Genomic DNA, 26639 nt, shown 5'->3' on the forward strand with positions numbered 1-26639 from the left:
TAGACATATCCTCATAAACTGTAAATTAGACTCAAAATTCATATTCTACTGCATTGACTTAAGGACAGTGTGGATCGCTTTCAGGGTTATTCTCACTCATCACCAGCTTTAAAATTCTTGTCATCGTAGCAATTATAAAATAAACATTTTAATCATCCCTGGATTCTGGTTCATTCCCAGAAATAAAACGGAACTTGCTAGACGGCCCCTCCCAAGCGGACCCTGTCTTCTGTAACTGTCTGTGAACCTGTTGCTATGGGGGTCATGTCTCTGACATGAATTTCATCTCTGAGCCTCATACTACCCCTCTGGGACAAGCTGCCATTCTACCTACCGTCTGGAAGAGCTCGTCATCCGGTGTGGGGGAATTGGAGGTGCGATGGGGACTTCGGAACCTGTGTTCCAGTGACTTGTCATATGGGTAATTGGCCACCACAGCCCCGCCGTGCATATTGGCTGAGAGAACGAAGTTTAAGGATCGAATCCACTGGATCACTGCCCGGGTCTCTGGTTCCACCTGTGAAGAGACCAGAGGTTGGCCGCCAAGCTGTGGCTGAGTGGCCACATGGCCCCTTGGAGGATGCTGTCAGGAAGGGGCCTGTGGAGCCAGGATGCTGAATCCCTGATGGTTCTGTTGCTATGAAGAGTGCTTGGCACGCTGCAAGCCATTCAGCTGAGATTTACCGGCTTCTGTTACCCTTTTCATCTCCTACCTGACTTTTCCAGTTGTCAGGGAGGGGCAGGTGGTGGTTGGGGCCGCCATACTTCGAATTGTAGTAGAAATAGGTGTTGAGATCCGGGAAGTTTCGGTTCAGGTCCACCCCATTTGCATTGTTCCTACCAACCAGATACCCAGACGTGTTTGGGCCCTAGGAGGAGAAATGGAGAGAGGAAAGATGAGTGGTTAAGACAGAGCCGTAGGGGTTGGGGATTTAGCTCAGCAGTAGAGCACTTGACTAGCAAGCGCAAGGCCCTGGGTTCAGTCCCCAGCTCCGGGAAAAAAAAAAAAAAGACAGAGTCGTATACTTCAAGAGTGTGGTGTGACTTTTAAAAATACTAGTTACTATTCTAGTTCCGTGATAAAATACCATGACCAAAATCAACCTAAGGAAAAAACGGTTTACTTTAGCTTATGGTTCCAAAGTGGGAGGGAGGGATGGACAGACAGACAGATGGACATATGGAAGGAGGAGTGAGATTACGATGGTTCCGAGGGCAGGGCATTGTAACAGATATAGGAGGCTGATCACATTTAATACACACAGGAAGCAGTGGGAGAGAACGGAAAATAGAGAAGGCTCTACATTCTTGAAGCACACCCACAGCAATGGACTTCCTCCAGCAAGCACTCAAAGGTTCCATAGCTTCCCCTCCCGCCCCCCACCAAAGTACCACCAATGGGGAACCAAGTGTTCAAACACATGAGATATGAGGGATATTTCTCGTTCAATCCAACACATTGGCTTTATTTAGGAAACAGTGAGGCAGTATTATCTATCGCCTTAAGGTTTCCAGTGTCCTAGTTGGGTCGGTCAGAGTTCTAAGGGATCCCAGGAGAAGCTTTAGCAGGAGTGACTCCTAGATTTTTCAAGAGAGCTGCAAGGAACTGCTTGCTTAAAGAATACAATTCAATGAGTTTTAGTAGGCCCACAGAGCGAGACCAAAACCATTGCCCCCACGATTATTCTAAAATCATAAACTGTAATTGTAGAGCATTTCTGTCCCCCTACAAATAAAGCTCGTTCCCGTTTGCCGTAGCTTATTTTTACCCCGGTGCTGGGTGACCGTATTCTGTCTTCTCTGTACGTGTTATATGTAAGTGGGATCATATGTCATATGTTCTGCACGTGAGATTCACCCATGTAGCATGTCCCGGTACTTCCCCCTTTTCCTTCCTCCACCCTTCGGATTCTTCACGCTTCGTTTATCCATCCAGCCTCGGACAGTATATGTCAGGTTCTTAGGGCTGCTGTAACAAATTACCACAAGCCGGGAGGTTGTGTGTGTTCTCTCTTGGACTTGAAGGGCATTGCCGTCATGCTCTCTGAAGGATTTGTGCTCTTTAGTTTCTGGTAGTCCTAAGCAACCCTTGACTTTAAATTTATTTATTATTGTGGGGGGCATCCATGGCACAGAGCGCACATGGAGGTCAGAGGACAGCTTTGTGGAGTCGGTTCTTACCTCCCACCTTATGCTGACTCCAAGGACTGAACTCGGGTCCCACTCTTTCGGGGTGAGTGGCTTTACCTGCTGGACCAATTTGCTGGCCCAGTCCTTAGCTTTCAGATGCACATTGTATACCGTGAAGGTTTGCTTCCAGCTGTCTTAGGGTTTCACTGACTCATGAAGAGACATCATGACCAAGGCAACTCTTAAGAAGGCAAACATTTAATTGCCTTACAGTTTCAGAGGCTCAGTCCACTATCATCATGGTGGGAAGCATGGCAGTGTCCAGGCAGACATGGTGCTCGAGGAGCCTCGAGTTCTTCATCTTGATCCAAAGGCAGCCAGAAGGAGACTGGATGTGTTTCACACTGGGTGCAGCTTGAGCATTTAAGACCTCAAAGCCCCGCCTCCACAAGACCACACCTCCTCCAGTAAGGCCACACCTCTTAATAGTGCCATTCCCTATGGTCAAGCATTCAAACACAAGAATGTATTCAAACCACCACACCAGCTTTTCTGGCCTCCCTAATGTGCCTGTGCCTCTGTACTTTTCGCTCTTCTCTGTGGCAGTTCCCCTAAGTCTCTGGTATTTGAATACTTAGTTTCTAGTTGGTGGCTGTTTGGAGAGTTTGGGGAGGTGTGGCCTCGCTGGAGAAAGTATGTCACTGGGGGTGGGGTCTGAGGTTCCAAAAGACCCAAGCCATTCCCAGGATGCTCTCTGCCTTCTGCCTGGAGACCAAGATGTGAGCTCTCGGCTACTCCTGCTACCATGCCTTTGCTCTAGCATCGTGGACTCTAAGGCTCTGAAACTGTAGGCTCAAATGAACGTTTTCTTTTATAAGTTGCCTTGGTCTTGGTGTTTGGTCACAGTAACAGAAAAGGTTGTTACTAACCACAACTAATATATCTATCCCGAACCCTGCCCTCCCTTCCTCCCTTATGAGATAAGGTCTCATGCATTCCAGTCTGGACTTAAACTGGCTATAGAGCTAAGGATGACTATGAGCTTTTGATCCTCCTGCCTCCGTTTTCTGATTGTTGGGGTCACAGGTGTGCACTGCTATGCCTGATTTTCTTCTTATAAGGACATCAATAACACTGGTTTTTCTATTATGATTGTCTACAGATTCATGCTTTGGTCAGGGAAGTGTCTTTACAAGGGAGATAGCTCATAACTTCAAAGTGCTAAGAATAAGTGACTTTAGACTGCTTAGCCTTTAGTAGGATAACTGTGTCACTCCTGAAGCTCCAGGGACACCAAGGAAGTGATGGAATGTAGGAGCGCCATGGAATGCTATCTCCAAGACTCGACGCGGATGCTGAATTACTGAACTCACGGCAGCTGTGGTTATCTGTATAAGACCTTCTCAAGGCTGGGCTTCTCGAAATTCCCCAGACCCCGCCCCTCTTGGAGGATTTGCAGGCAGGTAATAGTTGCTAGGGAGGAGGGACTTACAAGCCTCACCTCCCTAAAGAGCTATTGGCAGTTAATGGTTACTGGTGGAGAGGACCTTCTTCAGTGCTGTAGCCACAAGTAAAACGTCCATGTTCCAATAATTGACCCTTCACCCACACTAGACACACCCACTGGGTCACATACACACAAGCAAGAGGCATGAACGTATGAAAGTTGAGGGGTGATTACATGTGGGGGGGATGGAGAACAGCAGAAGTTAGAGAGGACAATACTTTAGACACATGTACAAAACTACATCAAGAAACCCTTATGTATAATTAACATATGTTAATAAAACCTAATTACGAAACATTAGGAGCTTTATCTTCTGAGTAACTCCTGGATGCCTTGATTTCTCTGTTTATGGTCCAGGTTTTATCTCCTTTTGTTTGTGTATCCACTCACCCACTCACTCACCCATCCAGTCCAAAACCATTCATTTACGCTTCGTCTATCCAAAGCCCTCAGACAATGGGAAAAGGGCTAAGTGAGATATTCTTCTAGCCCCATAGGAATTCATAGTCACACAGGAGCTAGACACATCCATGAATAAATACAAAATGGTATAATACAGATGTGTTAAGATTCCCATTAGGGCTGGGGCTTAGCTCAGTTATTAAAAGTGCTTGCCTAGCAAGCCCTCTCTCCATTCAGTCCCCAGCACTGCAGAAAACCAGCATGCTGGCATGCGGTTCAGAAGCTCAAGGTCATGCTTTGCCACATCACAAGTTCAAGGCCAGGCTGGGCAATATGTTTCAGAGTGCAGTGTATATTGTGGGGGGAGGTCATTAAAATTACTTTCTGTCTCCCCTCCCCCACCCCAACCCGGCCGTGGTTAGTCAAGCCAGTGTCTACGCTGTGAGCAGCCTGAGGACCCATGAGTACTGGGACTGTGGAGCCCACCTCCTCAGCTGGGGTAATCAAAACTTGGTTGGGTCAAGCATTTGAGGCCATTAACATTGCTAACAATGAGAGGACGGCTGTAAAAATTCTCAAGCCAGTGAAGAAAAAGAAGATAAAATGAGAGAGAGGTTAAGATTCTGGAGAACCTTCATGGTGGAACAAATATCATTAAGCTGATCGACACTGTAAAGGACCCAGTGTCAAGGACACCAGCTTTGGTATTTGAATATATCAATAACATAGATTTTAAGCAACTCTACCTTATCCTGACTGACTCTGACATCTGGTTTTATATGTATGAACTACTTAAAGCTCTGGATTACTTCCACAGCAAGTGAACCAGGCTCAGGGATGTGAAACCTCACAATGTCAGGATAGATCACCAACGAAAAAACCTCCGACTGATTGACCGGGGTCTGGTGGAGTTCTACCATTCTGCTCAGAAGTAGTGTTCCAGTAGCCTCGAGGTACTTCATGGGACCAGAGCTCCTTGTGGACTATCAGGTGTAGGACTACAACTTGGATATGTGGAGCTTGGGCTGTATGTTAGCAAGCATGCTATTCCGAAAGGAGCCGTCCTTCCATGGGCAGGACAGTTATGACCAGCTTGGAATTGCCAAGGCTCTGGGAACAGATGAGCTGTATGGATATCTGAAGAAGTACCACATAGACCTAGGTCCACACTTCAATGATATCCTGGGACAACATTCATAGAAGCGCAGGGAAAACTTTATCCATAGTGAGAACAGTCACCTTGTCAGCCCCGAGACCCTAGATCTTCTTGACAAGCTCCAGCAGTTATGACCATCAACAAAGATTGACCGCCAGAGAGGCCATGGAGCACCCATACTTCTACCGGGCGGTGAAGGAGCAGTCCCAGCCTTGTGCTGAGAACACTGTGTTTCCAGTGGTCTTACCACAGCAGGATGAAGCCTGGAGAATTGACGCTCCCCCCCCCCCACCCCCTTGGGCTTGTGAGGAAAACCTTACCACTTCTCAGCACATCTTTGTGAGGATGCTACTTTGATGCATCACTTTAAAACAAAGACTGTTTTAGTTCACAACCATAGCTACAGCTGGAAAGTTAGTCTTTAGGCACGTCCAAGAGGGAGGAAAACGTTCCATTAGGGTTTATTCAGGAAAGCCCTCACGGGTGCAGAAAGGCACACACCATCTTCCCTCTTTTTAACCCTGTGACCAACAGGTCTGGCTGCAGTCAGGATGGTGGGCATCTGCAGTTCTGATAGGTCATACACGAATGCGATGGCAAAGAAGTCTCTTGCATGCAGGCACTGGCTTGAGCGTAAGGCGTCCCGTGACTCCTGCAGCTGACTGGAGAGCGATGGCCATGGCTGGCGGGAGGGAGTGGGGCTCCTGGAGCAAGTGTCAAAGCTTTATAGATCCCTGTGCTAACCATCATATTTGCAAAAAGCTGAACTTTGTGTTCTGTTTGTGTGTGTGCATGTGTGTGTGTGTGTGTGTGTGTGTGTGTGTGTGTGTGTGTGTGTGTGTTTAAATAGGGCTGATTTCACTTGTGGAATTGGTCACTGACATGGTTTGCCAGCTAGTCCCGTCTCCTTGGCTACAGTCACGCCTCAGTCACTGGGGACCTAACATGCTTGAGATACCCACCACATCATACCTAGGGTCTCTTCAGTGACTATTTCATAATGCCATACATTTTTATAAGGTTGGATTGTTTGAAAACATCTGCTTACATTCCAAATTCCAATAAACTTGTACTGGTGTGGGTAGCAGGTCCACTTCTAAATGCAGATTCTATTTTGCCGTTTGGTCTGTGGGAACTTAAAAAGCAAATGCAACTCTCTTTTTGATGGTATGGAGTTGACTCTATAGATTAAAATAAGATCTCAGGCCAGTGACGTGGCAGGTAAAAGCACTTGCAGCCAACACCAATGACCTGATGTGGAAGGGGAACCTACTCCCACGAGTTGTCCTCTTCCACCCCTGGGCCGTGGCATGTAAACACACTCACAATGAATAAAGTTAAAAAATTACTTTGTGTGTCACTGGAGAAGGGGGCTGGTGTCCACTACAGCCCTGTGGACTGAGTGGGTACAGCTCAAATTGTTGGCTATTCCCGGAAGGGGTGCCAATAAACCTCATTGGGAACTCAGAGATGGACTGCCATTCACATTTTCTCTAAGAATCTTTGTCATTCTCAGAGTTTCCCTTTTTACATGGCATCCCACTCATATTTTATTCTTGGATTGCACAGGGAACATGACATTTTAAAAAGTGCTCTTGGGGTTGGGGATTTAGCTCAGTGGTAGAGCGCTTGCCTAGGAAGCGCAAGGCCCTGGGTTCGGTCCCCAGCTCCGGAAAAAAAAAAAAAAAAGAACCAAAAAAAAAAAAAAGTGCTCTTAAGGTACCTACATAATTTCTGCTCCAGTGCAAACGTTTAGCCGACTTTTGAGTTTGGTGTGCTCCTCAAGGGCAGGGGCTTTCTCACGGCTTCTTGTTCTTAGCAGTGTAGCTCTTAACTGTCAATTTAATGGCAACAGGCTTTACCCTTTGATTTTGTACACGGCTGGCCATTAGTCAGGCCGGTAAGGAAGGGTTCTCTGGGATGGGGGCTGCGGCTTGGTGTCAGAAGGCTTGCTTAGAATGTGTGAGGTTTCTGGATTTCATCTCTAGCAGAGCCAAAAGAGAGGAAGGGGAAGAAAAAGAAGGCAGAGTGGGGAGAGAACAGGAGGAGTGAGAAGAGGAGAAAGAGAGGAAGAGGAGGAAGAGGAGGGGAGGAGGGAAGGAAGGAGGGAGGGGAGGAGGAACAATAGCATCACCTAAAGGAAGGTTCCCAGGTTCCCACAAACAGAGCAAATGGTGTAACAGATCCGGACTGCTGCTGCAACAAATTACCACAAACGTGTCCATTTAAAACAATGGCAACTTTTTATCTGGAGTTCTGAGGACCGAAATGGGGGTCAGAGTGATGCACCAGCAAGATTTGAGGGAATCTTTCCCTGACCTCCATGACTTCTAGAAACCATCCCAACTCCTAGGTGTATGATTCTTTCTCCACAGAAACTGATGCTAGGCATAGCGGCACCGCTAAAACCAGTCACCTGGAACCCTGAGTCAGGAGGGTCCTAGGCCCGAGACCTGCTTCGTGCGTTCTAGCCTAGGCAAATTTTCAAGCTCCTGTCTCAGAATTTAAAAAAATATGAAAAGAAGGCTGGGGAATGTAGTTCGGTGGAGGAGCACTGACTAGCACGTTTAAAGTCTCAATAGGCCAAAAAAAAAAAAATCATCTAGAATTGAATTAGTCCCCCCCCCCCCCAAGATCTGGGGAAAGTTTGTGCTCTTCGGTTACAAGTACAGGAAGGTGGGTATATTTTCCCATTTACAAGGCGTTGCAGAGGAATTTCCACATCTGTTCCCATAACAAGATCTTGAGGTTAGCTGGGCTGGTGTTGGGATCAGGGGTTCAAACAGCGCCTGTCTATTTACTGCCTGAGCGCTTAAACCGCCTGCAGGGCTAGAGCACTAAAGGGTTCTCCAGTCTTAAGCCTTTGCCCCTTCCTGCACCCCAGCAGTTATACCTTTTCTTCTTCAACTGATATTTACAACAGAACATACGACGCACTGCCTACTGGCACTCGTTTCATAAGATGTCGTTAGTTTTTTCACAGATCTCCCTCGGATCGCGTACCTGGGCAGCAGCCACCTCGTAGCCGTCAGGGTTCATGGATGGAAGGATGTGAATGCGGGTGTCCTGGATGAGGCGCAGGATGCGCTGGTTCCGGTTCCGGAACTCCTCGCAGAGGAATTCCGACAGCTGCAGCAGCAGTTCGCGGCCCAGCACCTCGTTCCCGTGCATGTTCCCCACGTACTTGACTTCCGGTTCCACTGGCACAGAAACAAAACCCAGCTCTTGAAGGGGCAGGCAGGAGGACCATGGATTCAAGGTCAGCTTTGTCTACACAGTGAGTTCAACACTAACTTGGGACTCAAAAGATCCAGTCTAACCCCACTCCACCCCCGCATCCCGTCCCCCAACTCACCCCACCCCCAATCCCTAACCCAAAATGGAAAGGCAATCTCAGGCTTTGATTAGGTATTTCCTACCGATCCCCTTCCTAATAAATTGTAATTGGAAATTTTATAGAAATCCATGACCAGGATAATAATGGCCATCATTTATTGAACCCCAAGTATACTAGCCGTTGAGGTTCGGTATTGCTAATCTTTTTTTTTTTTTAAGATTTATTCATTTATTATACATAAGTACACTGTAGCTGTCTTCAGATACACCAGAAGAGGGCATCGGATCTCTTTACAGATGGTTGCGAGTCACCATGTGGTTGCTGGGAATTGAACTCAGGACCTCTGGAAGAGCAGTCAGGGCTCTTAACCGCTGAGCCGTCTCTCCAGCCCCGGTATTGCTAATCCTAACAGAAAACTTGTGGAGTAGGTCCCATAGCCTCAGAGTGAAGAGGTGAGGGCTGGATGCTAAGTAACTTGTCTGAGGCTGCCTGGCAAAGTAGACATCAATGCGCAGAGAGCACTCAGTCCCACCCAGAAGAGTGCATGTGCAAAGACACACCCATCACCCCAATCTTCCTGAACAATGGCTTTTCCCCCAAAACTGCTCTTGGTCCTGGTAAAATCTTTCCAGTTGAAGATGTAAGTTGTTTGGCATTTGGGGCTCTGATAGTCGGAAAGGCATGTCTTGAGGCATGAGAGAGAAAGGAATCTACTTCTGCCTGGGCTTTACTCTCCCTTTGGCCACACTAACTGTCAACAGATGTCAGATGGGGGGCTCTGTAAAAGCCTCTAGCTCAATGGTTCTCAGCTTCCTAATGCCTTGACCCTTTAATACATTTCCTCATGACCCACAGCCATAAACTTATTTTATCTTTCCTTTACATCTTACTACTGTTATGAACCATAATGCAAATATGGGATGTCCTATAGGCGATCCCAAAGGGGTTTTGGCCCACGTGTTAAGAACTGCTGTTCTAGGGTCACTAAATGTGAGAAGCTGTGCTCCCCTTTCAACAAAAGCTCTTCCGGCGCTGCCCTCTTTTCTACACAGCATATGTCTGCTTCTCTGGTTGTTGATTCTCTTCCTCTTCGTCTCCCTATTTCCTTGCTGTCCTTGCTGGTCCAGTTCAAACTAAGTCTGAGCTCTTCTGGTTAGGAGGGAGTCTCTGTGGCTTTCCTTTCATGGTACTTACTGTTCTGGACTCTACCTATGTATGCTCATGGCTTATTTCCTCAACGGGACCCAGCATTAGCTGAGTAGATGACCTTAGCATATCTTTAGAAAGGAAAAAAAAAGGGGGGGTTGGGGATTTAGCTCAGTGGTAGAGCGCTTGCCTAGGAAGCACAAGGCCCTGGATTCGGTCCCCAGCTCCGAAAAAAGAAAAGAAAGAAAGAAAGAAAGAAAGTAAGAAGGAAAGAAATAAAGAAAACCTCATCATTATTTATCTTCAGAGTAACTCATCACAAGAAGCCTCTCTAATGAATGCTTTCCCACAAGGATCATGCTTTAGGAAATACCATGCAGGTATATAAAAGGGTCTCTCTCAGCAGCCCCAGACTGTTCTGGAACTTGTTGTCTAGACCAGTGTGGTCTCACAGAATTCCTTCTGCTTGCTGAGGGCTGAGAATAAAGGCATGCAGCACACTTCCAGTCCATTCCTCAGCTTTCTTTTTAAGGAAATGTTGGTGCTAGTAATTAGGTTATCTAGGTGTTTGTCTTTGGTAAAATAAAATTTGGGAAATCTCTTTAGTTCCCTCTATTCTCGAGGCTGTCCAATGCAAGGTCCAATGCACCTGTGAGACTCAGGTGCAGGAGTCGCTGGCCTATTTCCCCCAGCGTTGGGCTGTGTTCAGTGAGTGTTCACTAGCGAACCCTCTGCTTTTAAACAATAGAGACAGGAGACGGCTGTCTTGTAATAAGCATTGCCAGCGGTTCTTTTGGCTGGAGCTCCCGCACCCTCAAACCTACGTCGTTATAAAACGTCTCCCATGCAGTCTCCCTGCATCTGAGTGGATCATTAACATCAGTGGGGAGTGGATAAAAACTTTTCTGTAAAGGGCGTGGAAGGGCCCCCGACATGGAATCTTTGGGCTTTGTGGACAGCGTTTATCTTTGTCCCAGCTCTTCAGCTCTTTCGGTAGAAGTCAGCACAGATCAGTCACGGAGTGTGATAGCGGTTCCTTAAAACTCCATTCACCTGCTAAAAGCAGCCGGGTGGAGCCCCTTTGTTGGCCTCCATCCCGAGCATCTTTAAAACTCTTCAGTCGGAGTCTCTCTTAGCTCAAAGTAAAGACCGAGGTGGCTCCACCTGATTCTCACTCCCAAGTGAGCTCAATGCTCTCAACCATTTGGCTCGGATCTCAGTGCCTCTGCTGGAACTACATATGCTAATCGCCCTCTGCCTCCTGGGGAACTGCATTCTCTTTTTCCTTAGCCTGTCAGATCTCAGAGACCCTTCAGATCTCTGCTCAACACCACTTGAGGCAGAGGAACCTTTGGGAGAGAGTGGCCTCTTCTGCTAACCTGTGGATTGTAGCACAGGACGCCCATCTCTCCTTCCAGTTTAAGCTCTTCCTATAGCACTCACTCCATCTGACATACCTACTGCCCCATTCATTGCTGGTCTGCAAAATATATATATATATATTCATTCTGCTATAATTCAGCCTTATTAGGGCAAAGTCTGAATTACTCTTTGTTGTCCTCCCAAAGCCTATTGAAGTGTCAGCACGCCTGCCTGAAAGGTCTGTCTGTCTGTCTGTCTTTCTTTCTTTCTTCCTTCCTTCTTTTCTTTCTTTAAGATTAATTTATTTATTTCATGTATGTGGGTACACTATTGCTGTCTTCAGACACACCAGAAGAGGGCATCAGATCTCATTACAGATGGTTGTGAGCCACCATGTAACCACATGGGAATTGAACTCAGGACCTCTGGAAGTCAGTGCTCTTAACCACTGTGCCATCTCTCCAGTCCCCAAGTTCTTTCTTTATAAGGATCTTTTTTTCTCTCTCTCTCCCCTTGTGGTTTACCATATAATTCTATGTACATGTGTCTGCATGGTCCGTAGAGCCCTTCAGAGGGTACCAGACCCACTTGAGCTGGAGTTTCAGGTGTTTGTGAGCTGCTGGGTGCTTGGAGCCCAACTTGGGGCCTCTGTAAGAACAGCAAATGCTCTCCTAACTGCTGAGCCATCTCTCCAGCCCCATCAAAAGTTCTAGTAGGCGATGGGTAAATATTTGTAGAATGAAGGAATGTAAGGAGCAAATGGAAGAAGTGCTAACTCAGGGGAAAAGCCCGCCCTGTCTGCCATAGCCTCAAGGAAGACCCTGAGTGCTGGAAGGCTGGAAGCACGGTGGGGGGGGGGGCACCAAGAAGGGGCGTGGACTAGAACCTCACAAAGTTCATCAACAGCCTTAAGCGGAAGGCAGGTACTGTTATGCAAGGCTCTAACCCCAGGGGAATCACGTGGCTCTTCTTGAGCAAGCTCTATAAAATTTAGAAGCTCTCGTGGTCAATACCACATTGAACCTTTAAAGCAAGAGAGCAAGAAGACTATTAGTATTGAGAGAAATGATTCTGGCCTCTTTTGGGCAAGTTGGTGGGTTTAGCTAGGAGACCATTGGGAGCTTTGTGCAATGATTCAAGGCAGAGTATAATGAAGGACGGAGTGCAGTTGGGATACCGGAGGGAAAGAGCTTTGCCGTTGACCCTCTGAGGGAGGGTCTGAAATAAGACGTGTCACTTAACTATGTCACCACTGCTACAAACAAAGCAACAAGAGCGTCGGCGTTCATCAATATTTGAGCAGCTGACGAGACAAGGTAACTGCTCGTTACGCAACCAAGAAAGATGCCAGAGAGCTGTGTTGACTACACAGACGAAGAACTAAGAAAAAGTGACAGCGGGATTCCCTTTTACATTTGAGATGTAGGATGGATAATGTGACCGAAGGGACAGACATCGACCGATGTAAATGCTAGGTCTCTGTGAGTGCTTCTGTCAGCTGATTGGTTGTTTTGAGATTTTTTTTTTTTTTTTTTTTTGGAGCCGGGGACCGAACCCAGGGCCTTGCGCTTGCTAGGCAAGCGCTCTACCACTGAGCTAAATCCTCAACCCCGAGATTTTTTTTTTTTTTTAATATTTCCAGGCTGGTCATGAACTAATTTTTGAAGTGAACACAGATTGCTTTGGTAACAGAAGCAAACTAACAAGAAAGCAAGCCAATATCCCAATTCCCCAAACTCTCTCTAGGACACCACGTTGTTTCTGGAAGGGATCTATCTGGTCCCTCAGGAGAACTAGGACATTCTGCTATGTTCCCAAGTCGTTGGATTTTGATAGCGGGAGTGAGAGAAAAAGACCCAGGGTGTGAGGGAAAAGAGGGGAGGGTGGAGGGAACAGGAAGAAGACACCCTTTACCCATGGAGTTTTGAGCAAACAGAACTAGAAAAGAGGAATATGCTGGAGTGGCAGCTCCCCAGGGGCTAGGGAAGCTTGAGAACCAAGTGGTGCCAGCTGCCTTCTCGGCGGAGGAAGAGGTAATGTATTTGTATATAGAGAACTCCACTGTTGCTGCGACCTCGATCTCTGGGTTTGTAGAGGAAAGGAGTTCTTGGCCCAACACCCCCCAGAACAACTCGAGACTTACAGGGTTCATGGGTCCCAGGATAGTCGCTAAACTCCAGCACGTAGAGGTACCTCCCCTTCACGCTGCGCCCGATGTTGTAGAGCCGCGTGATGTCCGGGCATTGGTTGTGCACCTTGTACAGCGTCCGCACGAGGTCGTCGTAGCGGTGGTGACGAAAGGTCACCGGGGTAACAAACTTGGAGAGGAGGAGGAGGGGCAGGAAGGCTGAGGGCAGGTCTGGCATCTCGAGGAGCTTCTAAGCGGCTCTAAAATGTGCCTTCCCGCTCTCTCCAAGCAATCCTTTGCCTGTTGGGATCCAGAGTAGCCGCCTCGCACCCGCCGCACCTGCAGGAGGCTGGGGACCCGCCTCTGCTACACTGGGAATTATTTCTGTGGCCCCGGGATAGCCACGTTGCCCTCCGGACTCATTTCCCTTCCCCTCCTAAACCTGGAAAACCTTTTGGAAGGGTTCTGCGCATCTCCACTTTGGGAAGCTCTCTGATTCTGGCTTACTGATTAACTGGACTGTAAACAGGCTTCAAGAAACAGCTGCTTCTAACCCTTTGATTCCCAGGGGTTTTAAAGAGACTTGGCATGTGCTTGTTACAACTTACAAAAGGATCTGTCCGCCCCCTTCAATCCCTGTCCCCGGCCCCGTTCTGAAGCACCACTCTGTCTTCCCCGCTCAAAGATCTTAAAGATAAACAAGACCAATTGAGAAAAAGAGGCGTCTGCTTGGAGCCAACAATTAGAAATCACACATTTGATAATGTGTCCGTCAGTAATAAATAATTTGTAGCAAATGATAGGAAGTTCGGCGCCGGCATAAGAAAATGGCTTTCGGAGTAGCACTCTGATAGCTCAGGAAATTAGAATGAGACTTGGCAGTTGTGATTCCAGAAACTAAAACGTTTCTGCACAGCAGCGTATAGCCTACTGAACAGGAGGAAACGTCTGCCTGATATTCATCCAATAGAGGATTAATATCCAGAATTTAAAGAAGCTGGAATGCACTGGCACTCACTTATAATTCTAGCACGAAGAGGCTGGAGGATTGCTGTAAGTGTGAAGTCAGCCTGGTCTTCCAGGCCGGCCAGGGCTATCCCATTAGACCTTGTCTCAAAAAAAAAAAAAAAAAAAGCCTAAAGAGGAGCGAGGGGGGGTTAGCAGTGGAGCAAAGCTGCTCTCCAGAGGACCCAGGCTTCGGTTCTACACTCACACGGCAGCTCACAACTGCCTGTGACTCCAGTTCTGGGGAACCTGACAGCCTCCTCTGGCCTCCACAAATACCAGTTACAGACATGGGCACAAAACACCCGTACACATGGGATTCAAACATCAGCAACAGCAAAACTAAGCACAAGAACAGACGGCCCAACCAACGAGTGAAGGAGTCGAGCTGCCTTTCAAATCCAGATGGACAACATCTCTAATCATGAGGAAAATACAGATGAAAACAAGGTTGAAAGCCGGTCTCACACCAGCCAGAATGACCAACATCAGGAGAGCAGCAAATGCTGGTGATGACCCAGAGAAATGTCAGTTAATGCCCGGCCTTTATGGAAGCGAGTATGGGTTGTTGGTGGTGTTGTTTTAAATTAAATTAATTTAATTAAATTTAAATTTAAATTAAAAATAGGACTGCCGCATGACTTAGCCCTCACACTCTTGGATGTATGCACAAAGGGTTTTGTAAGTTGTAAGGGTTTCAGCACAGCTCAGTGAAACCTTTACACCTGTGTCTACGGCTCTGTTCGCAATAGTCATGTTCTGGAGCTAGCTGAGGTGCTCAGCAATGGATGGATGGATAAAAATGTGGCCTGCATCCACACAGTGGAATATTATTCAGCCATAAAGAATGAAATGTTATGGCTTTCGAGAAAGGAATGGAACGATGTTTAAGCGAGAAAGTCAGTTATATGGTTTTTCTTTTAAGTCATGTAGGGAATCTTTTAAAAAGATGTTAAATAGAAGGAGGTTATTAGAGAACAGGAAGGGAACTAGCTGGAGGTAGATGAGTGTGGGCAGTTAAATACAATTAAAATACTGTATGTATGAAATTTTCATACTCTCCTCCCAGCCCCCATTGTTTCATACACTAAGTACACACTAGTAAAAAATAGTCAAGAGATCAGACATTTTACCAAGGTACAAATGGTCAGCTTTTCAAAAAGTTCAGTATTCGTTATGAAAATCCAAGTTAAGACCAAGTGAGATATCACTTCATTTCCCCTAAAAGAACCATAATATAGAGGGATGCTCAGGGAAACCGGTGTGACAGCAGGGCCCTCGCACAGTGCTCATGGGAAAAATCAGGTAGTGCGGCCATTGTAGAAAACAGTTCAGGCTGGAGAGATGGCTCGGTGGTTAAGAGCACTGACTGGGGGTTGGGGATTTAGCTCAGTGGTAGAGCGCTTGCCTAGGAAGCGCAAGGCCCTGGGTTCGGTCCCCAGCTCCGAAAAAAAGAACCAAAAAAAAAAAAAAAAACAAAAAAAAAAAAACAAAAAACCACTGACTGATCTTCCAGAGGTCCTGAGTTCAATTCCCAGCAGCCATATGGTGGCTCACAACCATCTGTCATGGGATCCGATGCCCTCTTCCAGTGTGTCTGAAGACAGCTACAGTGTGCTCATACACATGAAATAAAAAAAAAAAAAAAGATATGACTTCCATGTGAGCTCATATCCACACAGTTAAAAAAAAGAAAAGAAAACAGTTCAAACGTCTCTCGAAGGCTAAACATGCACTTTCTGTCGAGCCCAACAGTTCTACTCCTAGTTATTTACCCACGAGAAAGGAGACCTGCGTGAAAGCGAACAGTTGCCCTGCTCAGTGGAAACAGTTCAACGCGTCACACTATTGGATGTTGTTAGACAGTAGAAAGGAACAAAGTTCTGGCACCTTGTGTGCTGTGGATGTGCGTTAAGTGCTGTACCTCAGAGAGAGGCTGGATGAGAAAGGCTCCATCTTGTTTGAGTTCTTTCACATGAGCTGTTTCCAAAAGGCCAACATCAGTGTAGGGAAATGGGTGGTTGATTAGAGATTACCCATGGCTAGGCACGGGAGTGAGCAGTGACTGTAACCAGACACAAGATTTCCTTTTAGGGTCGTGAGAAGTTCTAAGACCAGGTATAGCAATGGTGGTGGTTGTACAACCAGAAATGTTCTAATACATATCCTTTAGAATTTAGATGCTTGCATGTCACATGAGGTCACAGGACAGCTTGTAGGAGTTGGTTCTCTCCCTGCACTGGATGTATTTTGGCATCAAAAGCAAATCATTAGTCTTGGCAGTAAGCATCTTCACCCACTGGGCCATCTCACTGACCTCGAACCCCATCCCACACACACATGCACCAAGGCACTCACACACATACACACATGCACACACGCACAAGCACACACAGAGGCACACTCGTACACACACACACACACACACACACACACACACACACACACACACACACACACACATGACAGGGCTTCACTGTGTAGTCCTGGCTCCCCTCAGGTGCACAGAGATTCACCTGCCTCTCTCCCTCCATCACAAAACCTTTTCCTTCCAAGCAGCCATCATTGCCTGAACGCTGCTTCCCCGCGGAGTACAACCCTTGCTCCAGATCCTGCTGCGTCAGCCTCCTATCCGTAGTGCGCATGCCTTAACCTCGTGTCCTCACTATGGAGCTGGAAGGTGATAGGACGGAGCACAGGTTTGACTGGCCCACTGTTTCTGCCAGTGGCACTGCCCCCAGCTCCCCCCAGGAACCCCGTTGTGTGTGCCGTTTGTTGAGTGGATGCACAAACAGGTTCGCTCCCTGACTTCCCCTGTATCCTGATGCTCTGCCCTTAGCTAATACTGTGCTCTACAACCCACCCATACAGGTAACACTTCCCTCTTGGATCTGTTGTGTGAACAGCATACAACCTGACCAGTGTAGCTCAGAGATGACCCCCAGGGCGGGCCCAAGGTGTACCCCTGAATGTTACCGTCTACCTGCTGATAAAATGTCACAATTTTCTGGTGTGGTCTTGTCATCCTACACGGTAAAGGCAAGGATCCAGAGCTAACCACTATCATACACTTGCACTTGGGCTATGACAGTATCTACTGTCACCAGTGGGGGTGTGGCCTAGTGGCGCCCAGATAACCCAAATTCTTCCTCTAGGAAGACTCTCACCTGTCTGGGAAACATGTTGGTAGCTTTTCACTCATGTTAAGTAGATGGCCCCTGTTCTGTGGGAGAGGGAACCCCCGACTTTCTGTAGGAAATATTCCTCGTTATCGGATTATTAGGGTTGAAGTTGGGACAGTTTCCACTGAATCCCACAGTATGAGAGTGTGTGCTTTGAAGCTCCTGGTCCCACAATGTACCTCAAATCCCCTAGAAGAGAAACATGAACATCAAGGGTCAAAGGTTGGATTTGAAATCTAACTTCACTTCCTCTCTTGGGTCGTTTGACCTTGGGGAAAACTACTTCTCTAGACTTCAGTTTCCTTCTGCATAGCATGGGAAAATACAGCCCCTCCCTCCTGGGTTGTCCTGTCAATCACAAGACGATGGGTGTAAGGCCCTTTGTGGAGCCTGGCATGTACCAGGTGCCCAGTAAATGGCAGACAGAGAAATGGCTACAGCAGCAACATCGTGAAGCGTCTGGTCTAGTCTGCGTCTCATACTCGGTGATGGAGTAGTCCACCATGCATTCCACAACTGTGGACACTGCACTGCGAGCCAAAGGCACGTGGTGCCATTTTCCACCGAGAACAGACCAACGGAGAGCCCTGCATGTGTGGTATTTATAAGCCATAGATACAGCCACAGTCAACTGTGGAAAAAGCAGTCTCTAGTCTCCCAATGAATGAATGGGTTCACATCATTTAGGGTTTTTTGCGGGGGGCGGGGTTGGGAGTGATGGTTCAGGAAGGGTTGTTGAAGGGTGTTCAGGGGTTATTTTTTTTTAGAGTTCTGTCCCTTTTTGTAGCAGGCACAGGGCATAATAAAGTTGTCTATGACCTAATTCCTGACCTGTAAGGATGTTCAATGTGCTCAGTGTGTGACATCCTGGTTTTTTGTTTTATTTTATTTTGTTTTGTTTTTCACCCAGCTTGGACTCCAAGCTTGGGTTTTCAAGGCTCTCTCTAAACAGCTTTCTCTTCCCCAGATAGCAGTCCCCAGCACTCCGCCCCCACACCGCCTGTGTCAGTCTACCTCTGTTTCCACAGTGGTTTTGTATAAACTGTGGAGTGCTGTGTGTGTGAACTCTGCAGCTTACTGTGTGGGCGAGATGTTTTCTCTTTTGCTTGTTCTTCCGGGACGTCAGTGGCGATCTGTTGAAATTTGAAGGTGCCACCTTTCCCTCTACAGCTGATCCTCTGGGAAAAGGGCACCCCCGGTTGCCAGTCAAAAACACTGACACCATTCCAGCCCCTAAACCCTCTGTGTAGTCTGCCTGGAGGTATTCACTGGTGTCCCTTACCCTCCCCATCAAGACTATTTACTTTGTTCTGATTCAGCCTTACCTGGATCATGGCAACCGCCTGCCACCTATCTTGTGTCCAGGGCTCCACTTCCACCTACTCGACCATGCTCCCTGAATATCTTTCCACTGTGCGAACGCTTAACTCTTCACTCTCCCAAGTCCAGAATCCTTTACCTAGCAGGGACCTTCCAGGACCCAGACTGTGCTGCCTTTCCACCATCAAACTTGACTCCCTTGCAATAGCCTACGTCTTGCAAGCCTTTAAAATCCTGTGTGAGTTTGTATTGCTTGTCTCTCTCTACTTGGAAGTTGGCAGACACCAACTTATTCATTTATTATATATAAGTACACTGTAGCTGTCTCCAGACACACCAGAAGAGGGCATCGGATCCCATTACAGATGGTTGTGAGCCATCATGTGGTTGCTGGGATTTGAACTCAGGACCTCTGGAAGAGCAGTCGGTGCTCTTAACCGCTGAGCCATCTCTCCAGCCCCAGACACCAACTTATATGTGTAAAACATAAACTCAAGTAGTGTTTTCTGAAAGCTTGCCCTGTCATTTTCCTGGTCACTGTCCTTGCCTGTTGCGTCCACGGCACTCTGGGCATACTTCAATGTCCTTTACTCATCTTCTGCCACTGAGGTTCTCTCTTCTATCTCTTGTATTCTGTTGGTGATGCTTGCATCTGTGACTCCTCTTCTCTCTCCAGGGCTGTCTCCCTTAGAGTTTTCTTTAATGATTCTATTTATATTTTTAAATCCTAGACGGTCTTGTTAAATTCCTTCACCTGTTTGATGGTGTTCACCTCTATTTCTTTAAGGGATTTATGTGTTTCCTCTTTAAGGGGGTTCTACTTGTTTACTTGTGCTCTTCTGTATTTCTTTAAGGGAGTTATCTGTGTCCTTCTTATATTTTTGGTTGTGAGCCTAGCCTTTAACGGCTGAGCCATCTCTCCAGCCCATCTGTGTCCTTCTTAAAGTCCTTTATCATCTTCATAAAATGAGAGTTTAGATCAGAATCTTGCTTCATAGGTGTGTTGTGGTATCCAGGACTTGCTGTGGTGGGAGAACTGGGTTCTGATGTTGCCAAGTCAAATTGGTATCTGTTGCTTATGCTCTTGTGCTTGCCTCTGGCCATCTGGTTATCTCTGGTGTTTTGTGGCCTCCCTGCTTCTGACTGGAGCCTGTCTTTCCTGTAAGCCTGTGATTCTGTGATCCTCTGATCCTGGGGAGTCGAGCTACAACTGGGGTGTCAGCTGTGTAGGATTAGGTCCAGTGTTGAGGCACTAAGTGACCCCAAAACTTCTAACAGAGAGCTCCTACAGCTGATAAACAACTTTAGCAAAGTGGCTGGATATAAAATGAACTCAAACAATTCAGTAGCCTTCCTTTACTCAAAGGATAAAAGGGCTGAGAAAGAAATTAGGGAAACAACACTTTTCACAATAGTCACAAGTAATATAAAATATCTTGGTGTGACTCTAACCAAGCAAGTGAAAGATCTGTATGACAAGAACTTCAAATCCCTGAAGAAAGAAATTGAAGCAGACCTCAGAAGATGGAAAGATCTCCAATGCTCATGGATTGCAGGATTAATATAGTAAAAATGGCCATCTTACCAAAAGCAATCTACAGATTCAATGTAGTCCCCATCCGAATTCCAACTCAATTCTTCATAGAGTTAGGAAAAAAAACCAATTCTCAAATTCATTTAGAATAACAAAAAATCTAGGATAGTGAAAACTATTTTCAACAATAAAAGAACTAGAACTTCTGGGGGAATCACCATCCCTGACCTCAAGCTATACTACAGAGCAATAGTGATAAAAAACAAAAACAAAAGCAAACAAAAAACAAACAACAAAAACCCGACAGGGTATTGGTACAGAGACAGGCAGATACATCAATGGAATAAAATTAATACACCAGAAATGAATCCACATAACTATGGTCACTTGATCTTTGACAAAGAAGCTAAAACCATCCAATGGAAAAAAGACAGAATTTTCAACAAATGGTGCTGGTTCAACTGGTCGTCTGCATATAGAAAAATGCAAATTGATCCATTCTTATCTCCTTGTACAAAGCTCAAGTCCAACTGGATCAAGGACCTCCACCTAAAACTAGATATTCTGGATCTAATAAAAGAGAAAGTAGGGAAGAGCCTCAAATACTTGGGTACAGGAGAAAACTTCCTGAACAGAACACCAATGGCTTACGCTTTAAGATCAACAGTCAGCAAATGGGACCTCATAAAATTGAAAAGCTTCTCTAAGGCAAAGAATACTGTCATTAGGACAAAATGGCAACCAACAGATTGGGAAAAGATCTTTACCAACCCTACATCCTATAGAGGGCTAATATCAAAAATATACAAAGAACTCAAGAGTAGACTCCAGAGAACCAAACAACCCATTTAAAAAGTGGAGTACAGAGCTAAAAAGAAATTTCTCAACCAAGGAATCTCGAATGGCTGAGAAGCACCTAGAGAAATGTTCAGCATCCTTAGTCATCAGGGAAATGCAAATCAAAACAACCCTGAGATTCTACCTCACACTAATCCGAATGGCTAAGATCAAAAACACAAGTGTCAGCAGATGTTGGAGAGGATGTGGAGAAAGAGGAACAATCCTTCATTACTGGTGGGACTGCAAGCTGATAAAACTACTTTGGAAATCAGTCTGGTGGTTCCTGAAAAAATTGGAAATAGTTCTTCCTGAGGACCCAGATACACCTCTCCTGGGCATATACCCAAAAGATGCTCCAACATATAACAGGGACATATGCTCCACTATGTTCATAGCAACCTTATTTATAAGAGACATAGCTGGAAAAAAAACCAGGATATCCTCAACAGAAGAATGGATATAGAAAACATGATACATATACACAATGGAGGACTATGTAGTGATTAAAAACAATGACTGTGAAATTCACAGGCAAATGGATGGAACTAGAAAATATCATCCTAAGTGAGGTAACCCAGACACAAAAGAACCCACATGGTGTGCACTCACTAGTAAGTGGGTATTAGCCCAAAGGCCGACAATGCCCATAATACAACCCACAGACCATATGGAGCATAGACGGAAGGAAGACCAGGGTGTGGATGCTTCAGTCCTGCATTGAGGGGGAACAGGAGGATTGTGGGAGGTGGAGGGAAAGGGGAATGAGGGAGGGAAAAAGGAGGGGGAGGAAATGAAGATCCAGTATCAGGATCTGGAGATGTGAGGGAGGCACAGAGGGTCAGGAAATCAAAAATAGGTAGCAAGGGGGATGAGGAACTGGGGATAGCCACCAGAGGGTCCCAGACACCAAGGAAACGTGAGGCTCCCAGGACCCAATGGGGATGACTTTTGCCAAAGTGAGCAGAGAAGGGGGAGATAGGCACAGCCCCTGGTTGAAGGATGGGGACACCCACCCATCTCAAAGTTTTTAACCCAGAAATGTTCCTGTCCAAAGGAAGAACAGGGACAAAAAATGGAACAGAGACTGAAGGAAGGACCTACCAGGAACTGCCCCACCTGGGGATCCATCATGTCTGCAGAATCAAGCCAACACGGTTGCCGTGGTCAAGAGGTGCTTGCTGACAGGAACCTAGTGTGGCAGTTCCTGAGGAAGTCTGGCCAGCAACTGACCAATGCTGATGTGGATGCTTGGAGCCAACCATCAGATGGAGCTCAGGAAACCTGATGGGGCAGCTGGTAGACGGATTGCAGGAGCAGAGGGAGATTGCAACCCTATTGGAAGAACAACATAGGCTGGCCTGACTACCCAGTTCTCCCTCGGCCTAGACCACCAATCAAGGAGTGTACCTGGAGGGATCTATGGCTCCAGATACTTATGTAACAGAGGATGGCCTTGCCTGACAGCAACGGGAGGGGAGGCCCTTGGTCCTGGGGAGGCTTGGTGCCCCAGTGTAGGGGGATACTGGAGCAATGCGGCAGGAGAGTGTGGGTGGGGGAGCACTCTCATACGGGAAAAGAGGAGGGGGAAGGGAGAGGGGGATGTGCTATGAGGGCTGGTAAAGTGGGATATCATTTGATATGTGAATGAATGGAATGATTAATTTTAAAAAAGCATTAAAAAGCAAGGAGTTTCTCCTTGCTTTACATGGGTCGAGTTGGCCTCAGAGCAGAATGAAAAATAACCATGTAGAAGTTTAGAATTGGAGGTTTTCCCACATGGCTCCTCTAACCCACCTCCCAAGATTGTGGCCATTGGTCCGGTGGCCTCAGACTGCTCTCTGGCCAATAGAAAGCTTGCATGATGTGGACTCTGAATCTGTCTACCAGGCTTGCCTAACTTGTAAATAGTCTGTACTGCAGGGATCTTCTCCGCCAGGAGTGAAGTGCTTCTTTCTGACTTTGGGGCAGCGAGTGTGATGTGTGTTTGCTGATGTGACTCAGCGAGGCTCTCGGGGCATCAGGCAGAAGGTTTACTGGAAACCAGGACCATGGCTCTAATGATCTGGCCACCTGAGCGGTAGGGGCCATTGCATGCCAGACTCTATTAACCGAATCGGGTAGATGGATCTTGTTGGTTCTAAGAGGCTGTTTGTTTGGCATTTTAATAACCAAATAGTTTTGCCTCCCTCTGCTCAGAGAAATGCAGTTTTCTAACAAGAAAGTATAAAACAGAGATCAAAATTGTTCAGAAGCCTCTGTGGTTAAGGAATGGATTAAAGGACCACGTGGGTCATTAATGTGACCATAGCAATGTCCTAAAGAGTCCTGGCCTCTAAGGAAGGTGCTCCCTACAAACCATACTGGATTTGGTTTATATGCCTAGATTGAGAGCATTTGGATTCTAAGGAAACTAAGGGTTCAGGAGCAACAAGCGGCAGTGCCAAAGGAGAGTTGGCGGGGACACGTCCCTTCCCTCTGACTGAACACAGCAGAGCCTGGTTCAGGCCTCCTGCTGATATCCAGTCCTTTACAATTAGAGAACTAAGGCCAGATGAATGGGGTGGCATGCATCTTTAATCCCAACACCCAGAAGGCTGAGGCAGGAGAATCAAATATTCGGGACAAGCCTGGACTTTATGTTAACACACACACACACACACACACACACACACACACACACACACACACACACACAGGTAGGCACAGAGAGACCCAAGTGACACTGTGTGACTTTGCCCCAAGTTATTTTTGATTGGTTAATAAAGATGCCGATGTCAGACAAGACATAGATTGGGGTCTAGGGTTTCTGGGCTTAGGAGTTGGAGGAGAACCATGGGGTAGGAAGAAGAAGGTAAAGGAGGAAGGAGAAGCTGCCATGGGGTAGGCGAGTCATAAAAATGTGGCCCTGAGGGCTGGCCAATTGGAGTCAAGAGCAGCCCAGATGAACCATAGTAAATAACAATTTGGGGTTATCGATAGGAAAGTAGACTCTAAACATGGAGGTGGGTATCTGCCCCACTGTAGTGCTGATTAAAGCTTCTTGTAAATATAAAGAACAGAATGATCAAGGTGGGGTAGAAACCCCAGATTGGGATTAAAATTTTCTACAACAGAGAAGACCAGTGTCTCCTGACTTGATCGAGATCTGTGGAATGGATCTCTGGAAGTTCATTCAGTGGATTAGGACCACAGTCCTCTTGGCTATATGATGAAGTGGTTTCCTCTCTAGTGGGCTGGAGGGCAGGGTGGGAAGCCCACAGCCTTTCTTGTCAGAGGCTGGGTTTAAGCCTGAGATCTGGGTAAGCGGGATCAATTCTTTATCCTCTGAGCATCAGGGTTTTCACCTGATGTATCTCACAGCACTGGAGGAAAGCAGGAAGGACAATGCCTTGCTTAACGAGTGTTAGATGCTGTTTGTGACAGACCCACACCTCCCCGTGGGAGAATGCTTTCAGAATCTCTTCAAGATGTCATGATGTGTCACAGGATGTTCTTTGGAGCTAAGAGATGCTGTAAATTTATATAATAAAAGTAACTATATATAGCCTCATCGTTATCCCTGACTCACAGACAGAGCCCGCGGTTTGAACTGCCTTGCCATTTCTTCTTTGCTCTGCTCTGATGCTTTCTCATGAGCAGTTAGGGCAGACAGAAACGAAGAAACCAAGGAGAAGAAAGAGAGGGGAAGGGACAGCAGAAGAGTCAGCTTGGTACAGGGGAGTGCTCGGGGAGGGGATTCAAGTCAGAGAAAGAAGAGAGGTCGAGGCAGGAGGGAGGTGACATTCTGGGCCATGAGAGATGTCCACAGGGACTTTTACAGTTTAGTTTTGCAATATGCATGGTTGTTCTTCCCTTCTCTCTGCTCAAGGAATCTTCAGTGAAAGTCTCTACTGCACACGCGCGCGCACGCACGCACACCTACACCCCGCAGGCTTACAATGGGAAGCTATAGGTCTTCTTTAGGTATATTTCTTGGGTGGCTATTCAACCTGTTTGTTGAGATAAGGTCTCCCATGGCCTAAAACTCACAAATTTAGGTTAGACTGGGTGGCCAGCAAATTTGAGGAATCTGCCTGAGTCTGCCTCTCCAGAATTGCTGTTACAATCCTATCAGTACACCTCGATTCTTCTTTTTTAAAACAATGCAACCTGACCGCAGTTTCTCCTCCTTCAACTTATCCAGTCTCCCTACTTCCCCCCACCCCTGCACACATGTCCCCTCTTCCAAATCCACTCCTCCTCCATTTCCCTTCAGAAAAGAGCAGGCCTCCCAGGGATATCAAGGGAACACAGCGTAACAAACTACAGTAAGACTTGTCGCCAACGCTCACATCAAGGCTGGGTGAAGCAACCCAGGGGGAAGAGAAGGGTCCCAGGAGCAGACGAAAGAGTCAGAGACATCCCATCCCCACTCTCTGGAGTTCTACAAAAGCACCAGGCTAAGGACCATAAGGTATTTGCAGAGGGTCCAGCACAGAGCCATGCAGGTTCACGATTGTCCCTTCTGTGAGCCCCTGTGAGTCTTACTTAGTTGATTCTGTGTGCCATGTTCTCCTAGTGTCTTCAAACCCCCTGGCTCCTACAATTCTTTCTCTCCCCTTTCAGGGGTTCTCTGAGGGCCAAGAGGAGGGTCCCTATGGGCTGGCTGGTGCCCTCTCCCTCTCCCTCTCCCTCTCCCTCCCCTCCCCCTCCCCTCCCCCTTCCCCTCTCCCCTCTCTCCCTAATACATCTGGCTTCTTAATATGGGCTTTTGAGTTCAAACTCAGGTCCCCATGATTGCATTGCCAGCATTTTACCAATTGGTCTATTTACACCTTGAAGCAAATTTTGTGCTTTAAGAAAAAAAAGTATCAAAAATCATGTATATACCACAAAATAAATGTAATTAAAAAAACCCTTCTGTCTTAAAGATTGACTAGCAAAAAAGAGAAAGGCTTTGTGCTTGCTCATTTCTTTTGTTTTGAGATAGGGTCTCTCTATAAAGCCCTGGCTGTCCGAGAACTCACCCTGTAGACCAGACTGGCCTGAAACTCAGAGATCCACCTGCCTCTGCCTCCTGAGTGCTGGGATTAAAGATGTGAGCCAGCCAGAGAGATGGCTCAGTGGTTAAGAGCACTGACAGCTATTCTAGATGTCCTGAGTTCAACTCCCAGCAACCACATGGTGGCTCACAACCATCTGTAATGGGATCTGATGCCCTCTTCTGGTGTGTCTGAAGACAGTGACAGTGTACTTACATATAATACATAAATAAATGTTTTAAAAAGATTTAAATATGTGCGCCACCATATCTGGTGAAAAAGTATTTTGTTTGCATATCAATGGTGAGGTCTAGTTAAAGCAAATGAAGGACTTGATCTCAGGAAACTCAGCAGGCTGATTCCAAATGTCCAAGTGCCTGGGAAGAGAAGAATCTTCCTGAAAAGAGGCAAAATTCCCAGGAGTTGCAAAAAATGGAGTAGGGTAGGAGGAAGGTGAGGGGTGCTTAATGTCCATCACAATAATGGTCTGGTATGGTGCTTTTGGGGTAATCCCAAATCCCAGCATTCAGAGAGGAGTGGGGTAGGGAGGGTGGGGACAGGAGGATCGG

At 46.7% G+C, this 26639-nt stretch overlaps 1 protein-coding gene and 1 pseudogene across 1 annotated transcript in view; one reads left to right on the forward strand and one right to left on the reverse strand.

Moving 5' to 3' along the window:
* Positions 1-13602, reverse strand: part of Cpn1 (carboxypeptidase N subunit 1) — a 28890-nt gene extending 15288 nt beyond the window's left edge. Inside the window, exons 1-4 of the mRNA NM_053526.2 lie at positions 13184-13602; positions 8199-8395; positions 714-869; positions 335-517 (exon numbers count right to left, since the gene is read on the reverse strand). Of these exons, the coding sequence (NP_445978.1) occupies positions 335-517; positions 714-869; positions 8199-8395; positions 13184-13406 (759 nt within the window). The 5' untranslated portion in view covers positions 13407-13602. The remainder of the gene's footprint in view (positions 1-334; positions 518-713; positions 870-8198; positions 8396-13183) is intronic.
* Positions 1868-5552, forward strand: Csnk2a1-ps2 (casein kinase 2 alpha 1, pseudogene 2; annotated as a pseudogene).
* Positions 13603-26639: the final 13037 nt, after the last annotated feature.

This window comes from Rattus norvegicus, chromosome 1, assembly GCF_036323735.1.
Source record: "Rattus norvegicus strain BN/NHsdMcwi chromosome 1, GRCr8, whole genome shotgun sequence".
Lineage (NCBI taxonomy): Eukaryota > Metazoa > Chordata > Mammalia > Rodentia > Muridae > Rattus > Rattus norvegicus.